Source organism: Lagenorhynchus albirostris, chromosome X, assembly GCF_949774975.1.
Source record: "Lagenorhynchus albirostris chromosome X, mLagAlb1.1, whole genome shotgun sequence".
NCBI classification, from domain to species: Eukaryota; Metazoa; Chordata; class Mammalia; order Artiodactyla; family Delphinidae; genus Lagenorhynchus; species Lagenorhynchus albirostris.
Window position 1 is genome coordinate 223,465 of NC_083116.1, and position 21,855 is coordinate 245,319.

The 21,855-nt window shown below is 40.4% G+C and overlaps 1 protein-coding gene across 1 annotated transcript; it reads right to left on the reverse strand.

Moving 5' to 3' along the window:
- Positions 1–7,126: 7,126 nt before the first annotated feature.
- SPRY3 (sprouty RTK signaling antagonist 3) lies at positions 7,127–7,993 on the reverse strand. Its single transcript, XM_060138638.1, has one exon. It carries the CDS (start codon positions 7,991–7,993, stop codon positions 7,127–7,129), a length of 867 nt encoding a protein of 288 aa, XP_059994621.1.
- Between the last annotated feature and the right edge of the window lie 13,862 nt (positions 7,994–21,855).

The following is a 21,855-nucleotide window of genomic DNA, read 5'->3' on the forward strand; positions in this document are numbered from 1 at the left end:
TGGAGTTCAGGAAACATGTTCCTTGCGGTTATAGATCATTCTGGGGATACTAGATCCCCAAATAATCTACTTCCTCAAATGAGCCAAATCAGAAAGCCACTTCCCTCCTTTCTGGCTTCTATAGCAGTAGCTCCTCCTAAAGGGCAGCCCTCCCTGCTGGCTTTTTATGCATACTGCCTTTCAGAAGAGATGTCCTTTTTTTGACCCCCTTCCCTCCAACCCCTGAAAGACCCCAGGAATGGGATCTACAAGTCCCATAGAAACCCTAGGCTAGTTCAGTTCTAAGGTCACATTGTAATTGACCAAGTATGAGAAGTCCAAATATCCCTTTGCTTTTATATTTCTTTTAATCCCTATCCCAGTGAGGGAAAGAGAAATAAAAGAATGACCTCTGTCCTCAGCTCCTAATTTCTTTGATTGTCACTGAGGCCAAGTTTAGTTTAAAGGTACAGAAAACCTACACAAGTGTTCAGTCTTCATACACGTTATCAGGTAGTCACAACACCCAAATGATTGATGGATTAAACTTTTTTTAAAACTTTCATTATGTTGTTTTAGACATTCAGCCTCACGTATGTGTTGTACATTAATTCCCTCAAGTATAAAATTCCTTTGCATTTGTGCAGAACCTTGTACATTAAAAGATGCTTCTACTTTAATGACTCTCACAAAATCTCTAGGCTTTATCATCTTCATTTTACAGATGAGGAAAGCAAAGATCCAGAGAGGGCACAGGGTAGAGAAAAGCAGCATAATATAAAGACAAAAACTTTGGCCTAGGAGTCAGCGGACCTGGATTCTCACATTCCTAACTTTGTCCCTAACTCACTGTGTATTTATGAGTGAGTCGTTTCCCCTCTCTGAACCTCAGTATCTGAATTTATAGAACGAGGTGACTGAGCTTTCTCAACCCTGTTTGTGTATTATAAACACCTGGAAGCTTTTTAAAAAAATCCATTCCTCAGCCTCACCTCCAAAGATCCTGATTTAATTGGTTTCAGGTTACTGTAATTTCCACACCACCAAGAAGCCAATCCAGGTAAAGCCACAAATCCAGTCTGGTATTTCTCTCTAAAGGAGAGAAACTTTGTCATTTAGTATAAGATCCAAGTACTATGGGGACATGTCCTGGAAGGGAGTTTGAAAGGCTGAAAGTTTTAGAGTACATACCCTAACTCTGAACCTCTAGGGGAGAGCTCAAGGCTCTATCCATCTCTCTCCCTCTCTCAATCTCCCTCCCTCTCTCTCTCTCTCTCTCTCTCTCTCTCTCTCTCTCTCTCTCTCTCTCTCTCTCTCTCTTTCTCTCTCTCACACACACACACACACACACACACACACACACACACACACACACAATCATTCCAGTGGAAGTGTTGTAGGAGTTTGAAAAAAAAACGAATGCTGCTACAAGTCAAGGACAAAAAGGAGTTTAAATATACAACAGAGCCAAGAGGTTAATAAAATGGAGTTTTGGATGAGAGAAACAAACTGATTACAGAGCTTTTTTCTTTCACATAGCTTTTTCTTAACATTTGTTTTTCTTTCTGGACCTACATACAGTATTACTTCACACTACTTTTTTCTCTTTTTCCTTCAGTATACCTTATGTATTACGATGGGCCTGGAGCCTTCTCCTTATTGGGAGGCCTTAACACCCATCGGAAGGGGATCCTTTAAAACTTTTACAGAGTAAAATTAAGCCAACTAATTTCTGATATTATAAAAATTAGTGTTCCTTTCCCTTTTAGTGTTTCTTTTTGTCACCAGAGTGGTAAGACTTTGAAGGCTAAGATTAAAGTGTGGACCTAGGAGGAAGGGGCCAAGGGCGTCATTCAGTCTCCCTTAGTTTAGGCCTTAGGACATAGGTTCAAAATGAGCCCTTAGGATGCATTTGCGGGTCACCTCATCTTATCACAATAGAACATACAGGTGACTTGAGGTTAAAGCCCTGTATTAATAAAACTAGGGTGTTCACCTGAAGGATTATCTCTGTTTTCTTTCCTTAGTGACTGGCAACAGCAGTGTTGGTCGGTTCTTCAAGGACTTGGGGGTTTCCTAATCCTTGTCATCTGTGTCTTTTATTATCAGAGACATGACCATTATCTAGTACAGCCAAAAGGGTTGCTTTAATAGTTGGAGAATGACAACTTGTGTGTCAGGATTACCCCCTTCTTTTACAGGGAACTGGCCAGCAAATATATGTGGGAGCAACATACATCACTTTGATTGTAATGACAGAAAGATCCCTAAACAACAATGAGCAGCGTCACTCGCAAGATGTCTTTCCTTGAAAGCTGTGTGTCTTGTTCATTCTGGCCTTTGAAAGCAGCAACACTGCTTTAAGGGTCAAGATAAGGATATGGGCCTAGATTGTTACTTCTCTAGTTGAACTAGGAACTTCATTTCCATGCAGAAAGAAGTCCTTAAAAACAAGTCGGGGAATATATAGGTTTAGGAAGGCAAATTTAGTATGTTTCTGAGCACCACAATAAAGCCTTATATACTTTAAAAATTGTAGGCTATCTCTAACTCACTTTGAATGAAAGTGAATAAAGACGTAAGGGAAAAGCACCAGCCTAGCGTACCAGTTTAAGTTCATATGTCTCCCTTTATACGCACACTTGCCTTGCTGTCTGTAATGCTACCCCATTGCTGCTGAGGCTTAAGATGCCAAGGTACATGCTTGGGCACCCACACATGCATTACCCAAAAGTGCAGGGGAGCTAATTTTCCACAGGGAAGGTATTTGACTAATGAGATGGGAGATAGGAGTTGAATTCTTCCCCTTTCCTCACGCAGATGGGCTGAGATACAGTATGGCCTATCGTAAGAGATTGAGAAGTTAGCTTGTCATGAAACAGGTTATTCTCCCTCCTTCCCTACCTCTTTTTCCTTGCTCCTACTTCCTTGGGATTTCACATAAGCTCTTGCTTCAAGCTCTATTTTCTAAGAAACTCAGACCAGGGAATCTGGCAACTAGGAAATCTGGAATTGTCATAATTCCACCCTAACTTATAACTGTGTGACTTTGGCAGGTTATTTTCTCTCTTTGTGCATCTTTTCCTCCAACTATAAAATGTTGATGTTGGAATAGATGTTCTTTAAGGGTCTTTCTGGCTCTGAAATAATGTCTGTGTGAAGTAGGTGATGGGAAGAGGTAAGGTGGTATACTGACCAATGGACATCAGTGGATTACTTACATTTGAATCAGCAAAATGCACTCAGTATAATCAATGAGCTTGAATGTTAACAGCTCCAACCAATCCCAAGTGCCAAACATAGATTTAGTTCTACTTTCTTCAGAAAGAAATTGAATTAGATTTCCTGGGCCCTTAAAGAGAAGGCCAAGTAAACTCTTACCCTCTCTGGCAAAGTAAAAAAATTTCTCTACTGGCTCCATACCATAAGCTGATTGAGAAACGGTAACTGGCTGCAAACATGTTTTCAAAGGGAAAAGTGGAGAAGTGTGTAATGCCACCATCTTGGGAAGCAAGACAGCTAATAATATGATGTCTGTAACTATTGCTTCACTCCTAACATAGTAGCATGTTTGTTTCAACTCTCAGGCTGCAGGTGGGCTGGAGTTAGGGACAGAACCATTCACCGTTTGAGGCTTGTTATACCACAGGGGTTTATATTATGCTCTGGACTTCTATACCTGACTCTGGACCATGGACTCTGGAGTCAGACAGCCTAGGTTCAAATCTTAGTTCCAGCATTTACAAGCTTTGTTACCTTTGACAAGTCACTTAGCCCCTCTGTACTTCAGTTTTCTCATTTGTAACATGGCAATCATAATAGTGCATACATTGCAGAGTTGCCGTGAGGATTAAATGAGCTAATGTAGGTGATGTGCTTAAAATAGTGCTTAGCACATAGTAAGCACTATGTAAGTGCTCACTACATTTATTATAGCTGTTGTGATGAGGAAAGATGGGCTGGAACAACAACAACAACAAACTTTTGGCTAAAGCCATATGAAATGTATCAAGGGACCAATATGTGGAAAGCAGTAGATTTAGGGGGTAACAGATGATTTAACTGCAAAAAAATGCTAAGCAGGAAACATCCTCTAAATATTCCTGTTTATACAGTACATGACACAAAGTAGAAAAATAATGAAAACAGAGCCTCTCTGCAGGATTTAGAGTTCTTTCATATATATTTTAAATATACATGTGCAATACATTAAAATATATAGAGATGTGTGGATATATATTTACATATATATGTAAATATATATATATATATATATATCTCACAGAGGGGATATATATGCACACTCACATGTCTGTGCGCATACCCCAACAGGACCCATCTATACGTAAACCAGATGCAGTCCATATCAGGCCAACTTGGACACAAATGAGAGCCCTGACTCAGCAGATTGCAGACTGCAACTGCATTGGCGTAACCGTTCAGTTTCTTCTACCAAGTGTAAGGCCATTTAGAAATACACTGAGAAGAGCTCCTTTGGGTGTGTGGCAGAGCCCAGGGCAGAGCCCGGAGCCTCTGGCAGTGCACAATTTGCCTGAGTAAGGACTGCAGGATTGAGATATGAAGGAGCTATCAAGGAGGAGGGACTTGTGTTGTTTTGGGTCCTGAAACTAATCAGCAAACATCCATAGAATAACTTTAGCTCCAGGAACAATGCACTAGTGTCAGAATCCTTACTTATCTCAGCTTCAAGCAAATTTCAGGCAGAAGCGAAGAGAAGTGTGTGTTGCTACTCATCACCATCCAGCTTGACCCAGAAAACCGGGCACAGCTTTTAGGGGTGGCTAAGTTCAAAGGTCAATCAGGCAGACTTGTAAGGTAAAAAGAAGTTACTTAAATGGAAGGACTTGAAAGCAACATGAGAGGTGGCAGGTACTGGTTCGGGTTATAAATGTTCCAAGAAGCCAAACCTTGCATGTGGCACCATTTGCAGCGATATCATTAACATTATTAATAATCATCATGACATATTTATATATACAAAAATAGAGCAAAGCAATTCTAGAAGAGGAGGTGAAAGAGAAGGTGAGGGTCTCTGCAGCCCAAATGTCAGTACACTTCAGGGAGATTCAGAACCAACAAAGACTGAGTGGCACGTATTCCTATAGTATATAGCCGACAAGGGGACGTGGATGTTCCCTTCTTCTTCCCCCTGTGTATGACTATACATTTCTCCCCACCGTTCCACCCTGTAATACATACCCATGCACACTTTAAAAGAGACGATGATATATAAAGCTAGAGTCTGGAAGTCTTAAACTAAGTCGGAGCACCTTGATTTCAAGCAAGTGCCCTCAATCTTTGAATTCTGTAGTGAATTTTGGATTCACTTACAGAGGGAAACTGTATCTAATTCTTGCATCTTTCAGCAGCAGTCCTTAGGAGCCTGCTATCACCACTGCAGCCTTTTCCCATTGAAGGGGATTCACAGCACAAGCTCTTGGTATTTCATAAGAGAGAAGTCAGTTCTCTGCATTATACATCTTTCATCTCAGTTTTCCACTGTTGCTGAAATTTAGGTTCTCAGGCAACTGCCACTGCAGACAAAGCCAGGAGCAAGCACAGTGTGTAGCAAAGGGTAGGTGCAATGGCGAAGATACAGCTTGATTAGGGCTTCCTTAAGCTTTTCTTTTGCACACTTGAGCTTCTACAAGGTGACAGAGCCAAAGGTGATGTCCACTGGGGGCAGCCTTGACACCTGAAAGTTAGCTACCCACTGTGCCCCACATAAAGACCACCACACTAGCTTGGCATGATTCCTGAAAATTGAATGGGAATGGCTTTCTGTCATTGTTAATAGAGAATACTGAACCAAGAGTCACAAGACCTGTATGCCAGGCCCAACTCTATTAACTCAGTGTGTAGCCTTGGGCAGATCCCTTCCTATTTCCAGGCCTCAGTTTTCCCATCTGTAAAATAAGGGCGTTGAACTAGATTAACAGTTAAGATCCTTCCAGCTCTAAAGTTTTATGACTTTTTATGTCCATTATTAAGGCCTGAGCCATGCAGTCTCAGGGCAGTTAGCTTCTAAGAGAGAACAGACCTCTGTAATATCCTTTGCTTTGTTCATTTAGCTATAAAGCACGTCTGCCTTTGGCACTTGGGTCAGACATACAAAGTTATGAGCATCCTGATTTACTATCCTACTCAGCATGCTAGTGGAATCTGTCAGTACTGTACGTTGATTATTGGGAAAGGGAGTAAAACTTCAACTAATTAAACCTGGAAATGTAAGATAAGTTTGCCTCGTATGCTCATAAACTGGCGAGTGTGGTTATGAGTGCACACACACTATTGCTAGTGATAAGTTCATTACAGTAATCAATTTCCCTCAATAAAAATTAGTAAATAGTATAACAGCAAAGTTTGGCGTCAAAGGAAACACCTACGGAAAAACAGCACTTTTTGACTTGTTAGAGAGAGAAAGAGGGACAGGTAGAAGGAGACAAAGATTAGATCAAACAAGACAGAAATACAGGCAGAGAAAGGATTAGTCTGAGAGAAAGGGAGGGAAGGAGAAGAAAGCAGGGAGAGAAAAAGAAAAGAGAGGAAAAGTAAAAGTAGAGAGGGTGAGAATGCAGTGGGAATGAGACCAGAACAGAGTAATGCAAGAAGAGGAGAAAATGAGAAAAAGACTAAAGACCAGAGGGGCGGTAGACGGAGAAGGGGTCAGATTCCCTGGAATACTGAACACTGTTCCACGTGGACCTGTGAAAACCATCTAAGAAGAAAGCTTCCAAAGGCACTGTGGAAAGCAGAGTGACACTCAGAGCCTGCATCGAGAGGTACTACGTTGGGGAGCCCCTAAACCTCCACGTTGCTGGCTCTGTCAGCCCTCAGTGTCCAAGCCTCATGCTTATATATCACCTGAATATGCCATGACAGCCATAAGGGCTGAGATGGTGGGTGTAAAAAGACTGAGGAGGAGTGGGATAGATACTGTGAGAAAGAGCAAGGCATCCTGCACCAGGATGTACTTGACCATTCCCCTGACACTGCAGGAGCGAAACTGGTGAGCCCTAACTTTGGCTTGGCTGCTTTTCTCCTCCTCCCCTTCTTCAAAGGTGAGGCCTGCGCTTTATTGGTGGGGCCTGGCAGGAGAAAGCACTGGGTCCCCCTTGTGGGAAGGTCATGCAGACTTCTCCTGGGCCTCGCGGAAGGGCGCGCGGCCGGAAGAGGTTTTTCTGCGCGCAGTGTTGGTGTGCCTCCTACAGCGGCAGCCTGGCCGCCGAAGGCCATCACAGCCCTGCTGACACAGATGGAGGCAGCCACGGGCAGGCAGGTAGCAGCACAGGCAGGGTAAGAAGAGGGAGGTGAGGCTCATGGCTGCCCAGCGGGCGAAGCAAGAGCCAGGCCCACAGGAGCAGGGCTCATCAGCGCAGTTGTCTTCATCATCAGTAGAACAGTGGTAGAAGAGGCCCTTAACACAGCAGAGACAAGTGCCATAATCGAGGAGGCTCTCAGCGGAGCAAAGGCAACGCTGGTTGCACAGCCAGAAGGAGGGGAGAGGGCGAGCTGCCGTACAGAGGACACATTTGCAGCGCCCACACTCCTCGCAGATGAAGAGGTGCTCACTGGGGTGCACGGCAGATTGCTCAGCTTCTCCCTTCAGAGCACCATCAGCCTTTGGGTGGGCCCCTGTTCCAGGCTGGGTTCGGATGATGGACTGGCCTGAAGGTGAGGGCGTAATGCTGGCCAAGAGCCTTTGATCAGAGGCAGTGGTGCTATGGGACATTGAGCTGGCAATGCTAGATTGGCTCAGATGCTGAGGCAAGGGCTGCAATTGATGGCACTGGCTGAGACTGCGTGGGAGAGCAGTAGGCATGGTAGCCAGGGACCAATCAGATTTGTGGGTTTGCACGATAAGGGAAGGGCTGGAGAGGGCCTGTTTACAGGGGACTGGAGGACGGTCCACATAATCATTGCTCGCGTGAGTAGAGCGCAGCTGTTCAATAGGCAGGATTTGTTGGAAATCATCTGTCACTGCGGCATCCATTTTGCCTTGATTCTTGAGTTCTGAGTGGTTTTGGGTCAGGGTGGCACTTGTGGTGATAAAGAGCCCTTGTAGTTACATGGATCTTAGGGCGCATCAGAAAATCCTAGGAGAGAGGGAATAGAAACAATGAATGAGAACACACAGGCATGAGTACTTTGCAGGGAACCAACAAACCTCGGGCCCCATCACCACCACTACCTTAAATCACTTTAGTCTTCATGTTACTCCTCTATTCTGTAATTGACCTCACCTACTTCTTTACAGGCAAGTCTGGTTATCTCATCCGGACTATAAAGCACATTGGGAGCAAAGATCTGATTACGGATTCCTGTAGTAGCCCATCATACGACTAGGGTCACAGGAGCATTTCGCTCATTAAGAGCTTTGCTAACCAAGAAATCTAGGCCTTCAGCATCAAAGTTCTTATAAAAATGGAACCTAATTTCAAATGCAAAGGTCACTTCCTAAAGCAACACTGATGTAAAAGAGAAAGCCTCAAAAGCCTTCCATGAGAAGTTGCATATATACATATACATATATATGTATATATATGCATATGTATATATATATTCTCAAGCAAAATTTTCCTTTCAGTGAAATTTATAAGCATAAATAAACAGATGATAAAGGACAAGCTTGATTCAATGAATACAGGCAAGCAAGCAAGTTGCAGTAATAGCAGAGATATGGCAGAGACACAGATGGCAGAAATTAGGCTATCTGTAGAATAATAGGAAAAAAGGCTTCCCAAGGGGGTAAGAAAGTCAAGACTAATGATCTTGCTGTTCTCCTCATTTTATAAGCTGCTTTAACTTACTGAGGAGGTAATTCTTTCTAAATGGCAGCATGGCTTCAGAATCAAACTTTTGTATACATAGGAATAACCTGGGGATGGGGGAACCACAGAAGATGAGCCCTGAATTATTTCAAATATCACCTATAATTGTACTTTTTACCGCCCTAAGTCAAGTCTATATTGATGGGATTTATGAGGCAGAATCTGCTTGGACTGCTTTTCTCTATCTTTGCCTTAGACGATAAACTGGCTTTCTTAAAGAGCAGCAGTTTTTATACCAAATCTCAGACAAGTTGAACATCTAGAAAATATATGCTTGTGCCTTCATTGTACCACAATCAGGAAGCGCTCGGTGGTCATCCCCTGAAGCATTTGATTGAGCCTAGTACTGATAACGGTGACCATGAGGAAAATATTTTTCCAGCAGTAGATTACTGTATTGCACCACCTGGAAGACTGAACAGCCGAAAGAGGTGTGCCTAAGGAAAGTTAAACAAAACTCTAAGAGTCACCATGGGGGCATTAGGACCTAGGAAACACTAGCATGAATAAAGTATATATTTGAAATCCATCAGACTTCAGGCCTCCTCAAAATAGATCGATTACTCACACTACTGCATGGGATGGAAAGCTTGAATGAGTAATAGAAAGGAACAAGTGAAAGAGGATAGTGCTTGATCAGATTTCCATAAGCAAGCAAACATGGCACTGAAATGTGCCCAAGGTTCAACAGCAAGGAAACAAGACGTCGCTCATAAAGGACTCAGTGGCTAATATGATCAGACTCATTGCCTTTCGAGGCTACATCCCCATGCAAACTTATTTAGTTGAATTTACATCTGTTCATTTTTTGAAAGAAGATTTAATTTAGTTAAAAATAACTTCTGGCACATCACATCAAAGAACCAGCTTGACTATAGTTTCACTTTTTAGCTACTTGTTTCAGTGTTATTTAATGCAGCACAAGAGAACGCAGATAAAGACTACGGAGATTCTAAGACTCAAACATGTAACCTTTGGCAAATCACTTACTTACTTTGTTTGGGCCTCAGTTCCGGTATCTATATAATTATAGGAATGGACAAGGTGATTTTGAGGGACTCTTCCCTATTATGGTCTGTAATTACATAACTAAACAATTTGACAAAATAATTCTCTTCGTCCATACCTTCTACATCTTCAGCCCTTGAGGGTAAACTGGGCAACATGCCCTTGTTTACTTGGGCATTCAAAAGCAACATGTTTGTCTCTTTTATCTACTTGGACTCACAATCCCCTGAAGCCTTACACCTCTACCTTTGCTGTATCTTTGTTAAGACTCATAGTCCCAGCATTAGAAAGAAACAGGTAGTTTTCATCTGGACACCCAAATAAACAAGGACACATTGTTCAGCTGGCTTGCAGGGTATGTGGACGTAGGAGCTTTGGATTGGGAAGAATCTTTTGATAATTTTATACGAAATGAATTTATTCCCCATTGATCAGATAAATAAATAATGTGTGGGGCTCTTCAAGTCATTTACACTGTAAAAACAATAACGTACATGCTAGATGCATTTTAGACTCACTGATTTCCCAAAGGAAATTAGATTCAAACAGACTGGAAATTCAAAAGCTCAAGGACTCAAAGGAAGGCATACTAGGTCTTAATGTTACACGAGATAATCATATGGGATCCCAAGGATGTCACTAGATATCTCAGGGACTTGCCCAGAAGGTTGAAAGCTATGCTTGGAGGAATCTAGGTCATAATACAAATAACTCAGAGGCACGAGGGGATCCTGTCTTGGCAGCAGAAGGGTATATGGTGTTTAGGTTGAGAAGGTGTATTTGGATATTGATTAGAGTGCTGCAAGACTGAAGAGTTGAGATGCTTGGATGATTAAATGAGGCTTTGGGCATCAGTCTGGGATGATGAAGTACTACTGTTTTGCTTACAGGTAAGGGGATTAACAGGATGAACTCAGAAGGTTTCTTCCTGCCCTGTAAAATCTTTACTAGAATGGACTGTGGAAGATCTGCAACACGGTGGGCAGTAGGACCTGGGTAAAATCAGGGTGTTGAGTAGGATAAAACAGGATTGAATGACAATAAATTGTTTGCCATTCCGGATGTGCTGACTCCGATCTGGCTAACAGGATGAACTGAAATAGATACTGTAGGGGAAGGTAAGAGGGGAAAAAAAGTTGAGAAACAAATAGACAAGAGACTGCTGCAGCACATAGATTAGACGAAAAACTACTACTGCAAGCACGTTTATGATTCAGAAATCCACTCATTAAAGGGCCATTCATTGTGAGCAGCAACAGTTAAGAAACTGACTGTGCTGCTGGTGAATTCCATATTCTATTAAGTGAGAGAGAGAATATACATATCATATATTATTAAATAGGAGCCGAGGTGATTACAAGTCTTGGCTGCACGTTGATGGGATCTAGTGATTTCTGTCACGTAGTGCCTGTGCAGTAATGAATGATGCATTGTAAACCCACTCCCATCTCAGTCCCTCTGGCCAGGTGCTCATAGCTTTCTCAACAGTTTTTCTGTAGCCCTGAAATTTGCTATGTTCAACCTAAACAGAAATTTCTTTTCTTATGCCAACTTAGGGACTAGAGAGGTAAATCCATTCAAGAAATGCTGTTTGTTAATGAAAGAAAAATGTATTTTCTCCCTGGAACCTAAAATCTGCCATGTTGAGACTGAAGTTGAAAACTTTCCTATCTAAAGCCCTTCTATGCTAACACCTTAAGAGTGTTCTGATTTTTATGATAAATCCTTTCCGATACAGCATGACTCAATCTTGATTTCAAAGAAGAGGGGAGAAGAGAAGGAGAGCCTGGCTCCTGTTTTCTCCTAGTCCCATGGGTTCAATGCTGTTTTGTACCTTACTGTGTAACGGCTCTGGGGTGTGTTGCTTTTTTCTGTGCTCTGCTGTTATATACACTCGTTCTCAGAATAACTGAAAGCAAACATAGGGGGCATTTCTGCTATGGCTTTATGTGTTTTCTTAGTTCTACTGTTCCAAAGTCTGCTCGCTAAAAATCCCTCTCTGTGCAAGAGCATTTGCATCTCTATCAAAGCACTCCCCCCCTTACAAATACCAAGTTGTATATAGTTTACATTACTAACCTCTCAGCCACTGACTGGGCCTCCGTCCTACCACATACATCTTGTTGGAGCTGCCAGGTTCTCACCACATTTAACTCTTAACTTGTCACTTTGTTACCCTAGTCCTATTCATTACCTTCATAGTTTCATTAAGACTCAACAGCAGTTTATTTCAAACCAGAGAGTCTTGCAGTTTTAAGAGCCTGCGTTTTTAAAGATATAGGTGTTTTAGTAATGAGCAATACAAGGAAAAATTGTAATATCAAATGAATTCACATACTTCTAATCCTGAAGAAAATGCTAGTTGTTCATTTAAGAAGTAGGACTCTTTCTTTAAACCCCAAATCCTTTTATAAGAGACAAGAAACTTAAGTTCTGTGTGACTGTGGGCAAGTGACTTCTGTTCCAGGCCCGTTTCTTCATCTGCAAAATGAGGGGGGTATGAAAGGAAGGTTTTTAAATCCCCTTCTTGTCCTTATGCTCTAAATTTTTATGCTGGGTTTGTTGGTTGCGTTCCTCTGCCTCAAATGTCTTTCATGAAGAATTGGTGTCCTTTCCTTCAGGTTCCTTACTTCCTCACAACTCAACTTCTCAACTCTGAATCCAAGTCACTCAGATCACTAACTAGATTGTTTCCCAGCTAGAGAGACCTAAAAACAGAACAAAAAAGCCAAAATGTATACAATGTTAAAATAAAGTCTTCGAAATGTTTATTTAGAGGTTTAGGGAACAAGATTAATACTTCCTTGTGGATAAAAAGCTAGCCTGTGCCTTCTTTGTATGTATGTATGCAGTTGACTTGTTGGGAACATCACTTAACACCTGGTATATCCAAATTCATGTGATAGCACATTATGTTACAGTGAGGTTTTAATGTACCCAGAAAAGCAACAATGGTTTGCGTTTCAAAATAGATTTTCTGTCTAAGAGTTCAAGGTCTGTTTTCTGTTCATCCAACATGGTTTGCAGCATACAGAGGCGAGTGGTAACTATAATTACACGAATGGAAAGGACTGTGAACCACTGCCCTAGGTCCTATCAGATGTCTATTGGCTAACTAGACATGCTCACAGGTTCTCACTTTTGACAAAATTTCCATATGCCACACAGAGACATGTGCACACACACCCAGGCATGGATCCAGAGATTTCTAAATCATTGCTCTGACTCAATGTAAGTAGGGGGTTATGCCGTGTCAGCTTGCGCCATTTCTACCCAGGGCAAGGTGATGTGATGAAATCTGAACGATGCACAGCCCAGACTTGTGAGCCAATAGCAGACTAGCCGTACACTGACAGGATGCCCGCTGGGCAGCCAGACTGGCCTCAGCACGGGCTCTCCGTACGTTCTCAGCTTGGGTGGTTAGGCTGCGCTATAAGGGGCTTAGGCAAGCACCAAAATTCATTTAAAGGTCAACAGGCTAGAAATTGCATTGACATTTGGCTACAAAAGAGTTATTTTGAAGTTCTCCTTTGATTTAGAAATTTCCGATACGGATAGTTTTCTGCAAGAGCTGATTCATTTAAATCTCAGTTAAACGGTTTTCATTTTATTCTACCCATGCGCTTGCGCTTGTGCGCGTGCACAGACACGCGCGCGCTCTCAAACACACACACACAGACACACACACAGACAGACACACACACACACACACACACACACACACACGATGACTGGAATGAATGGCAATCTGTGCATTTCATAGAAAGAATTCTGAGGTCTTTAGGAGCTAATCTCTAAGCTTACCTTGAAGAAAGGGCTTATCCATGCTGAGAAAAGCAGAAGAACTAATGCCCCATCTGGCTCAAAGGACCTCTTCTTCTCCTGAGTCTTTAGGTTTCTCCACCTCTCTTCGGAAAGTCTGAATGAAAACTCCTTCACTGGCAGTGGAGCCAGAAACAGAGATAGTTCTGTTTCAGTCTTTCTGACAGCAGAGAAAAGGGAAAGAAAAAACAAACAAACAAACGGGGTAGGGAGGAGAGTCAGACTTGTAGTGGCAGATACTTTGTATGGATTTTACATGCAGATCTAAACCTTGATGCACGTATTCCCCAAAGAAAGCTCAGCGGGGTAAGTTGTTCACCTCCTCCTCCTCCTCTTCTTTCTCCTCCTCCTTCTCCTATTTCTCCTCCCCCTCCTCCTCCGCCTCTTTCTCCTCCCCCTTCTCCTCCTCCTTCTTTTTCCCCTCCTCCAGCGTTTTCCTTCCCCTTCTCTTCCCCTCCCCCTTCCCTCCTCCCCCCTCCTCCAATCTGACAGATGAACCGAAGCAGCAGAAACTGCAGTTGTAGACACAGGGTATCTCAACAGAGCAATAGATACCGCTAGTGTGTGATTATTTATATAGCTTAGGGTGTGTTGGTATATAATCTGCAGAGAGCGGGCCGCGGTGGTGGGGGGAGGAAGGGGGATGAGATTGCAGTGTGTTCAGCTCAGCTAGCCAGCTGTTTTGTGAATGTAGACGTTTTCTAGAGGTCTTGTGAATGGGTTATAGGGGAGGGAAGGGATTTATTGCTCCTTGTTACAGTCTCTCTTTCTGCCTCTCTTTCTCCCCCCCCCCCCCGCCTCGTTTGCTTTCCCGGAGCTATAGCTCTTAATGCTTGGCTAAGTGGCGTCATCCCGTTGAAATTGAATCGACCCATTAGAACTCCCCATAGGAATCTCTGTATCCGGTCCCTGGGTAATGACTGAAACAGAATTTAAAGAGGAGTGGGGGTGGGGTGGAGAGTAACAATTTTAAGGAGGCCTCATTTAAATATCTCTGCCAATCGCAGTCCTACCAAGCCACTCAGCCCTTGCTGAGTGATTGCAGCTTCAATCAGCTAAAGAGACACCGAGCTTCTCCTTTGTTTAACGGTTTCTCCCTCCTCTTTTCCACAGTCATTCCCATTTTTTCAGCACTAATAATGATTATCCATCCGTCATCCATTGGGGGACCATTACTTTCCCTTCGTGGGAAAGTATGTTATATATTCAACAAATATTTTTGAGTGCCTTCTTTTGTGCTAGGTATTGTGGATTCAGTCAGGAAGACAAAATCCCTGCCTTCATGGAGCCTCCTTGGGACTGCCAGCCTTCTGAAAATAAAGCAGCTTTGGCCATTTTCTCTTAAAGTGAAGGACAAAGGTTTCTGGAAATTATCTTCAGTCCACTATTTAATTCAATAGGAAAAGGTCTTCCTTCTGGGCATCCAGACAGAAGCACTTGAATGAAAACAAGCCTCATATTTAAAATAAAAGAGATCTGATTTCAAGTCCTGCTTCAACGGACAAGTAGCAGGAGCTTGACCATCAACATTCTTAGGATACTTTGGTTACCCCATCTATAAAACTGAGATGGTAAATGGTGACAGTTCAAAGTAAAACAAACCTGTGAGTTAGGAAACTCAAATTCTTAATCTACTCTAACTCCTTGTGTGACCTTTGCAATTTACTTTCCCTCTAGTGCCTCAATCTCTACATTCACATGAGGGCATCTGATTGGGCAATTGCTAAAGTCCCTTCTAGCTCTGACATTCTATTATTTACACCCTTTCAGGAGGGTTAAGAAAACAAAAGAAAGCATGTGGGTCTGCATGTGCATGTACGTGTGTGTCAAAGGTAATCCAAACTGTTCTGTTGAAGTGTATGTATGTACGTGTTTACACACACACTCACATACACATACATATATACATGTATATCTGTGTGTTTGTGTGTACATATATATATATACATAATTTCTAACCAAAACCATATCTCTATGCAATCAGAAATTCCAGTCAAGAGATTTTCCTATGTAAATTCTTCTCTTTTGTAGCTCAAACCTCTTCCTTACTTTTAACACTGACCTAAGCTTATCAAGATCATGAAAACCATTAAAGCTAATATGTAGGGTCATCTGCAGAAGAGGATAGATTTACTGATATATTCATTCACCCATTTATTCAACAGGTATTTGTTGCATGTCAGCTAAGTGCAATAGCTGTACTAACTAGATTCAGGTCAAACAGATCAGGGTTCACATTTTTTCTCCTCAATCTGTGAGCTATCTGACTTTGGGAAAATCAATTCACCTCTCGGGATCCTGTTTCTTCATCTTTAAACTGGAGGTAGCAAGAGTACCTACTTCACAGGATTGTGATATTTCTCATACATTAAATAAGGTCTTGCATTTAAAAGTTTTATCATGTGTCTGGCATATAGTAAGTGCTCAAAGAACAGTAGATATGAGTATTAAGAAATTGTTCTCACTCTAATGTAGCCTGTAAGAGAAGGAAGAGATGATTTTAATCCTTTTATTTTTTTAAGTCCAGCTTTAAATTTGAACAGATATGCACCAAATATATACCTTCCTTAAATGTGGCTTATTTTCACACTTTATTCCTTTGTTCAAAAACTTATTTCTAATTCCTAGAGCACTAAGTCTAAATTACTTTGCCTGTCAATCAAGTTGTTCTCCAACTGTATACATGCCACTTCTCTCCTCAACATAAGACAAGTTGAATGTTTCACTCTTTTCAGATACCAATGCACATGGCTACCAGTCCAGCTTACCATGTGTATCCTCCACATGAATTACATATATTTATTCATTTTCTACCTTCAGGTCCTAATTTCTCTGTAAATCCTTCCCCGACTAAGACTCCTTTATGTTCTAAAGCCCTATGATAGTTCTCACTGATCCCCTAATTTATTTCTACATTTTCAACTATGTCCTGTCCTCCTTATTCAGTATACTCTGTTACATATACTCTCCCTTCTTTCAAAAGCTTTTTTGAGTTAACTGTCATGTTACAAATAATCTGAACAACTAGTTGCTATAAAGTGTAGAATGATGTGGTTAATTCACTATAAAACTATAATTTAGATATTTCTAAAACATACTAGTAAGGACAATATTTGGAGGGAAGAGTGATTTTTCTGGTGTCCTTTAAGGTTACTCATTTATTTTTTGGAAATCACTGGCTTTTAGAAGAGATGGGTTGATCTGTGCTGAGACAGTATCTCCAGATTTAATTGGAATTGAATTAATGTCAGCAAGGTGCCTATAAAAAGAAAAAAGGCCTGGGATTGGGAAACAGCAGACCTGTGTTCACTTCTGCGCCCAACACTCTCACTAACTAGCTGTATGATCTTGGACAACTCAATGAATCTGTCAAAATGTATTTCCTAACAAGCACACCATTAACTAAAGAGTTAAGAAAGCATGTTTTCTGAAATACACTGAATCTAACAAGTTTGTAAAACAAGTTGTCAGGTATCATATAGTGAATTTTGTAATGTCTCAACATCAATTTCTGTATATAATTGTACTATCCTGATATACTATCAAAAATCAAGAAATTGCAAGTAGTCTTTTAGAAACATAACAGCCTAAAGCACAAATAAAATTTCTAGAAATCACTTTCTAGAATGGGAGACAGTAAATTATAATAAAGGATGATAAAGAAGAGGACAGATACCTAAAGTGGTCTTTTGGGGAGAGAAGTGATTAAGCAAGGTTTTTCCTAGAACGAGTGACTTCTAGGCTAAGGTCTAAAGGATATAGGTTAGGGAGGCATTTCAGGAAGTGTGAACAAGATATTCAAAGGCAAGGGAATATATAACAACATGGAATATTCAGGCATATTAAGTAATTTAGAATAGCTAGAGCAAAAATCCTTGAAGGGATTTGCGGATGAGAAAAGGGTTCTGTGGTTAAGAGTGTAAGTTCTGGAGTGAGTTGACCTGAGTCAAATATCAGGTCTGCAACTCACCAGTTGTATAACCTTGGCCAAGTTACGTAGTCACTTTGGGCCTCGGTTTCTCACTGTAAAATCAGTACAATTTATCAATATACCTCATAGGGTTGTTGTGAGAATTAAGTGAATTAAAACATGTAAAATGCTCAGAACAGTTGTTTATCAATATACCTCATAGGGTTGTTGTGAGAATTAAGTGAATTAAAACATGTAAAATGCTCAAAACAGTTTATCAATATACCTCATAGGGTTGTTGTGAGAATTAAGTGAATTAAAACATGTAAAATGCTCAGAACAGTTTATCAATATACCTCATAGGGTTGTTGTGAGAATTAAGTGAATTAAAACATGTAAAATGCTCAGAACAGTTTATCAATATACCTCATAGGGTTGTTGTGAGAATTAAGTGAATTAAAACATGTAAAATGCTCAGAACAGTTTATCAATATACCTCATAGGGTTGTTGTGAGAATTAAGTGAATTAAAACATGTAAAATGCTCAGAACAGTTTATCAATATACCTCATAGGGTTGTTGTGAGAATTAAGTGAATTAAAACATGTAAAATGCTCAGAACAGTTTATCAATATACCTCATAGGGTTGTTGTGAGAATTAAGTGAATTAAAACATGTAAAATGCTCAGAACAGTTTATCAATATACCTCATAGGGTTGTTGTGAGAATTAAGTGAATTAAAACATGTAAAATGCTCAGAACAGTTTATCAATATACCTCATAGGGTTGTTGTGAGAATTAAGTGAATTAAAACATGTAAAATGCTCAGAACAGTTTATCAATATACCTCATAGGGTTGTTGTGAGAATTAAGTGAATTAAAACATGTAAAATGCTCAGAACAGTTTATCAATATACCTCATAGGGTTGTTGTGAGAATTAAGTGAATTAAAACATGTAAAATGCTCAGAACAGTTTATCAATATACCTCATAGGGTTGTTGTGAGAATTAAGTGAATTAAAACATGTAAAATGCTCAGAACAGTTTATCAATATACCTCATAGGGTTGTTGTGAGAATTAAGTGAATTAAAACATGTAAAATGCTCAGAACAGTATCTGGCACAGAGTAAACATCTCTCCCTAATGGCAAGTCCGTGAAAGAAGGAAATTTAGTTGTTGAATCACCAGCACTTAGATAGTGAGTGGCTCATAGCAGGCATTGTTGAACCAATGGATGATCATTAACATGATTATTATGTTTGACAGGTATCATCTTAAGAGATGAGAAGGTTGAATAATCTCAGTTGTTTCCATTGTTACCTTAATATAGGACCACAGAGTAAAGATATAGTAACAAATTAATATATAAAATAAATGAATTAATTATATATTATTAATATAGATATTAAGTTATATATAATAATCATATATTATTAATTAATATATAATTAGTAAATGAATCCCTACTCTCAAGTGGCTCGTAATTTAGTAGGAAAGCTATCAAATACACAAATGTAATAAAGGATGATAAGTGCTATGGAAGGGAGCAGAGAAGGAATACACGTAATCCAGTATTGAGGGGGTTGTGGAATGCTCCCTAAAATAGGTAATGTTTAAATATGAATTCGAAGGATGAGAAGGACATTACAGCCGAAGGGAATAGCATGTGCAAAAGCCAAGAGGATGGCCTGCATAAAGAACTGTCACTGAATCTCCCAAACTCAGCATAGTGTCTGGCATAGAGTAGATGCTCAGAAAATAGTTTATAAATAAGAGAATGAATAAAAACCATTGCAAGCAGAGATAACAGGATGAACAAAGATACAAAGATGTGAAAACAACATGTTTATAAGCTATTCTAAGAGGGTCCCCTGCACTCATAGCCTGAAGAAGTTCAAAGCAGAAATTTTCTCTAGAAGGTACCACCCACATATTTTATTCATATTCCTAGAATGTACTGAGCTTATTTAGGTTTTATTAAATTGTAGCAAGTGAAATACATAATATATAAAAAAAGCTTGGTATGATAGTCCAATACAGTGTCTAAAATAATCGTTTTCAGAGTCTTCATCCATAAACCCAATCAAATAAGTTCTCTCAGCATATAACACATTCTCTCTTACTTTGTCTGCATAAAACACCTACTCTGCACAAATTTTGAAAGTCTTTCCTCATTCTGTTTTTCCCGGAATACAGCCCAAACCTGTTGAGAGCTTACAAGTTCCTGTATGAAGCCAGCTCTATCCATACTCTACTGGAGTCAAGAGGAGCCAGATGAAAAGCTGACCTATGTTCATCCTGATTCAGCAGTGATGATGCCAGAATAAATCAAGCAATGCCAAGCAAATAGAGATTCTTAACCAAGAAGCCTATAGGATGGTCATGATTGTTTTCTTTTCCACAGAAGCTGGCAAACAAGTATAGGAGCAATATCGCCACGAAAGAATGGTACAGAAAAGTCAGAGAGAGAAAAATAACCTGGGAGAGTATGGAGAGGTAGGAGGGAGAGACAATGTGGTCCTGAGGAAACAAAACTGGACTAAGAGTAAGGAAATGTAAACTCCAGTATTCTAACCTGCTGTGTGGCTTTGGCAGGTCATTTTTCATTCTAGGTCCTATTTTCTCATCTATAACATAGTAAGTTTCAATGTAATCCTATAAAACAAGCATACTGAGCACCTACTTAATGTTAGGCAGTATACTTGATGGGAAAGACACAGAGATGAAAGTGACACAATATGCCATGTAGTAGGCCCTCACTACATACTGGTTGAATGAATAAATTAGTGGTCTTATCCTCTCATTACTCACAGTCTAGTAGAGTAAATGGACATGTAAACAGATAAACTGTAATACAGTCTGTCACTAAATCAGATAAGACATGATTGTGCCCTGAATCCAGGTAGGGACAGTATAGATGAAGAAAAGTGCATGATAGGTAGAATGTAGAATAAGTAAGACTTAATGACTCATTAGATATGGCATGCTGATTGTGCCATATCTAACAAGGTGCCCATGTAATATCTAAATGGTAATCTAGGCAATATTATACATGGGTTTTGAGCTTAAAAGTGGATATGAATCAGGAATAGAAATAAGCCTCACCTCCAGAGATTCTTATTCAAGAGATCTTGGGTGAGATCCAAAGAATCTGCATTTTCAAAAAGTCCCACATGGTCCTTGATGGAAACTCTCAATTCTACATCTCTGGTCCAGACTTCCCAGCTGAACTCTACACCCATATATCCAACAGCCTATCAGACAACTCCACCCATCATTTTCCTTTATCCATCAAACGTAATTGAGGGTAAGGTTGGTTGCTATTTTATGTATGGTGGTTATGGAAAGTCTCTTTCATTGACATATGTATATATATTCTGGTATTTACTTAGCAGGACACTTCACTGCTCCACGTATATACCAACATACACTTCACTTTCTTCAGCTATGTAACTTTTTTTCTCCACATTAATCAGACGTTTTAAAACTTAGGAATGGGGTAAGGGGACAAAGTGGGGCAAGTCCTTGTGATTGTCAGGAGCTCTGAAGTAGGTGATGTGTCCACGTTCCAGGGTGGCCAGCCTGCTGCAGGTGACAACACCACAGAGGATTACATTTGGTTCTGGGAGCAGTTTATTTTCAGAACTGACATCCTACCCAGTACTAAATATAGCCAGTCTCTTCCTTTCAAACAAGGATTTCTTTTCTGTTAAACTGCAATAAAGCTCTTAGCTCTGTATTACAAGATCTCTCTCTCTCTCCCCTCCCTCCATCTCTCTCCCTCTCTCTCTTTCTATCTCCCTCTCTCTCTCTCTCTCCTGCCTTTATGAACCTTATTCTTGTTATACCCCCTCTTGCCAACCACCTACTTTCTTCTCCTTGGCTTCCTTGGTTTCTTCTCCTAACTTTCTTTTCTTTCCGATTTCTCTTCTCTGCTTTCTTGGTATTCTTCACTATCTCCTCTGGGCACTTTCCTCTTGATGTCTCCAATTTTTAAAAAGAAAATCTCTTAGGAACCCCCTCCCCTGATAGGTCAAGAGAATGCAGATGTCCCAAGTCTAAAATGAAATACTTTGCTTATTTTTAAATCTTCACAGGCTGGAGATAGTTATGTCTCTTTCCTTATGTGCCAACTGACTGACATGTAATATTAAGGACATGGCAGCATTTATTGCTCATTAACAGTGTATAATTCTAAATACTTTATACATATAATCCTTATAAAAATCCTCCAAGTAAGGCACTAAAATCATCCCAGTTTTGTATGGGGCAACAGAGGCCAAG